General features: G+C 53.7%; 1 protein-coding gene and 1 long non-coding RNA gene across 3 annotated transcripts in view; one reads left to right on the plus strand and one right to left on the minus strand.

Moving 5' to 3' along the window:
- The window catches only part of AGTRAP (angiotensin II receptor associated protein), a 20,601-nt gene extending 19,620 nt beyond the window's left edge, over positions 1 to 981 (minus strand). For both annotated transcript variants that reach the window (XM_006145319.3, XM_006145318.3), the window contains exon 1: positions 830 to 981. In XM_006145319.3, coding sequence (XP_006145381.1) covers positions 830 to 856 — 27 coding nt within the window. In that variant the 5' untranslated portion in view covers positions 857 to 981. The remainder of the gene's footprint in view (positions 1 to 829) is intronic.
- Positions 982 to 1,012: 31 nt separating this feature from the next.
- LOC102479252 (uncharacterized) overlaps positions 1,013 to 1,806 on the plus strand; it is a 23,679-nt gene continuing 22,885 nt past the window's right edge. The window contains exon 1 of the long non-coding RNA XR_334080.3: positions 1,013 to 1,099. This is a non-coding gene — a long non-coding RNA (uncharacterized LOC102479252). The remainder of the gene's footprint in view (positions 1,100 to 1,806) is intronic.

The following is a 1,806-nucleotide window of genomic DNA, read 5'->3' on the forward strand; positions in this document are numbered from 1 at the left end:
GGAGACTGCAGCAAGGCCCAAAATGGCTGGTTTGGCCCAGGGTTCCCGTTCCTGCCCACAGCTAAAGACTCCTCTGAAGTACGTGGAGCCCAGACGCAGGGCTGTTGCCAAATCGTGGGGGAGGCTGGGCGGGGAGAAAAATAACAGCCGCTGGCGAGTGGTTGAGCTGAGCTGAGCAGACCACACTGGCTCAGGAAATGAAGACACCCCAGGAAGTCCAGCAGTGTTTTCTCAAATGCAGAGTTGAGGATTTTTGCTTTCAAGTAATTTCTACTGGAGTTTGTGTTTATGAAACATGGGAGCCGGCTTTATAACTTGCAAACTTTGGAAAACAATGTGTATGGGGACTTCTAATTATCTTAACCTGTTTTAGGAAACAAAGGCGGCTCCAGGAGGGTACCATCACTGCAGGGAGTGGGTGGGAAGGTCTGATCCCCTACTCGGTGGAGGGGTGTCCTGGCTCCAGGCCCCTCCCTCAGGTCTCAGTGGGCCCCCGTGCCTTCCTCTTCCTCCAGGAAACTGCAGGGCGCCTAGGCAAGGGCAGCCTCCAGCCGCGGCGCTCCCAGCCCGATGGTCCGACTGCGAAGGGCGGCCCCTTTCCCTGTCCAGCCGCCTCGGCTGACCGTCTGCGTCCTCCCTGCGGGCCTCCGCCTGGAGCCCTCTCCTTGCGGTGGCCAGCCTGCCCGGCTGCTCTCACCACCGGGCTGAACATCCCTCTCTCCCTACCGCGGCTCTCTACCCAACCTCGGCCCGGCACCTTCCCTAAAAGCAGCAAACGCCCGGCGCCTCCCGCGAGGAGACCCGCCCTTCCCCGCCCCGCCGTCGCCACCTTCAGGTTCACGACGGGCAGTTCCATCCCGACCCAGGCGGAGAACACCTGCGCGACAGCCACGGGGACTTCTGGGCTCTGAGCTCCGGGAACAACTCGCCCAGATCTGCTCCGGGTCACGTGAGGCGGGCTAATGTTGGTCACGTGGCTACTGCCCGGTTGCTAGGAGACGGCGTCGTTCAGTTAGAGTCCAGGAGCGATCTGGCAACAGCTGGGTTTCAACCCTCCTTCACGGAGTAAATAGGTTATTTACAACACCTACCTCTTAAGGTACTTGTAAGGCGGTTGGCAGGTGGTGTGGTGGTTAGGGATGCTGGGATCTCCCATAGGACTGACTGACTGTGGTTCAAGTCCCAGACCTGGTAGCTTGCTTTCTCACTTGCCCTCTCTTTTTCTCTCTCTCACTCTGTCCCTCTCTGGTCAAATTAAAACAAATAAGTAGATATAGATACATAATTAAAATAGATAAATATCGATAGATATAGATAGAAAGAAAGAAAGAAAAAATCATACTGGGCATGTCTGCCTTCATGCCCAAAGTTGCAAGAGGAAAATGGAGAAGGGATTGTGGTGTGGCTATCCAGCTGGGGAATTGGTTTCTCACTTTCCCTCTTTCCGTATCTTTCTCTCTCTCTGGCGAGTGCATGCACCCTATGACAAACAACTTAAATAAAAGGGGGGCCAGCAGGTGGTGGGGTTGTTAAGGTGGCTGGACTCCCACATGGCTGACCACACTTCGAGTTCCAGACCTGGCAGCTTGCTTTCTCACTTTCTCTGTCTCTCTCTCTCGTCAACTTAAAAAAAAAAAAAGAATAAAATAATGACAATGAATAAAATTAAATAAAATCATTATTTTAAAAAATGCTTATGAGGCCAGCAGGTGGTGTGGTGGATAAGGGGGCTGGACTTCTACATGGCCAACCGTGGTTCAAGGATCGGACCTGGTGGCTTGCTTTCTCACTCTCTCGCTCTATTCT

This window comes from Tupaia chinensis, unplaced genomic scaffold (genome assembly GCF_000334495.1).
Source record: "Tupaia chinensis unplaced genomic scaffold, TupChi_1.0 Scaffold000146_1, whole genome shotgun sequence".
Taxonomy (NCBI): domain Eukaryota; kingdom Metazoa; phylum Chordata; class Mammalia; order Scandentia; family Tupaiidae; genus Tupaia; species Tupaia belangeri.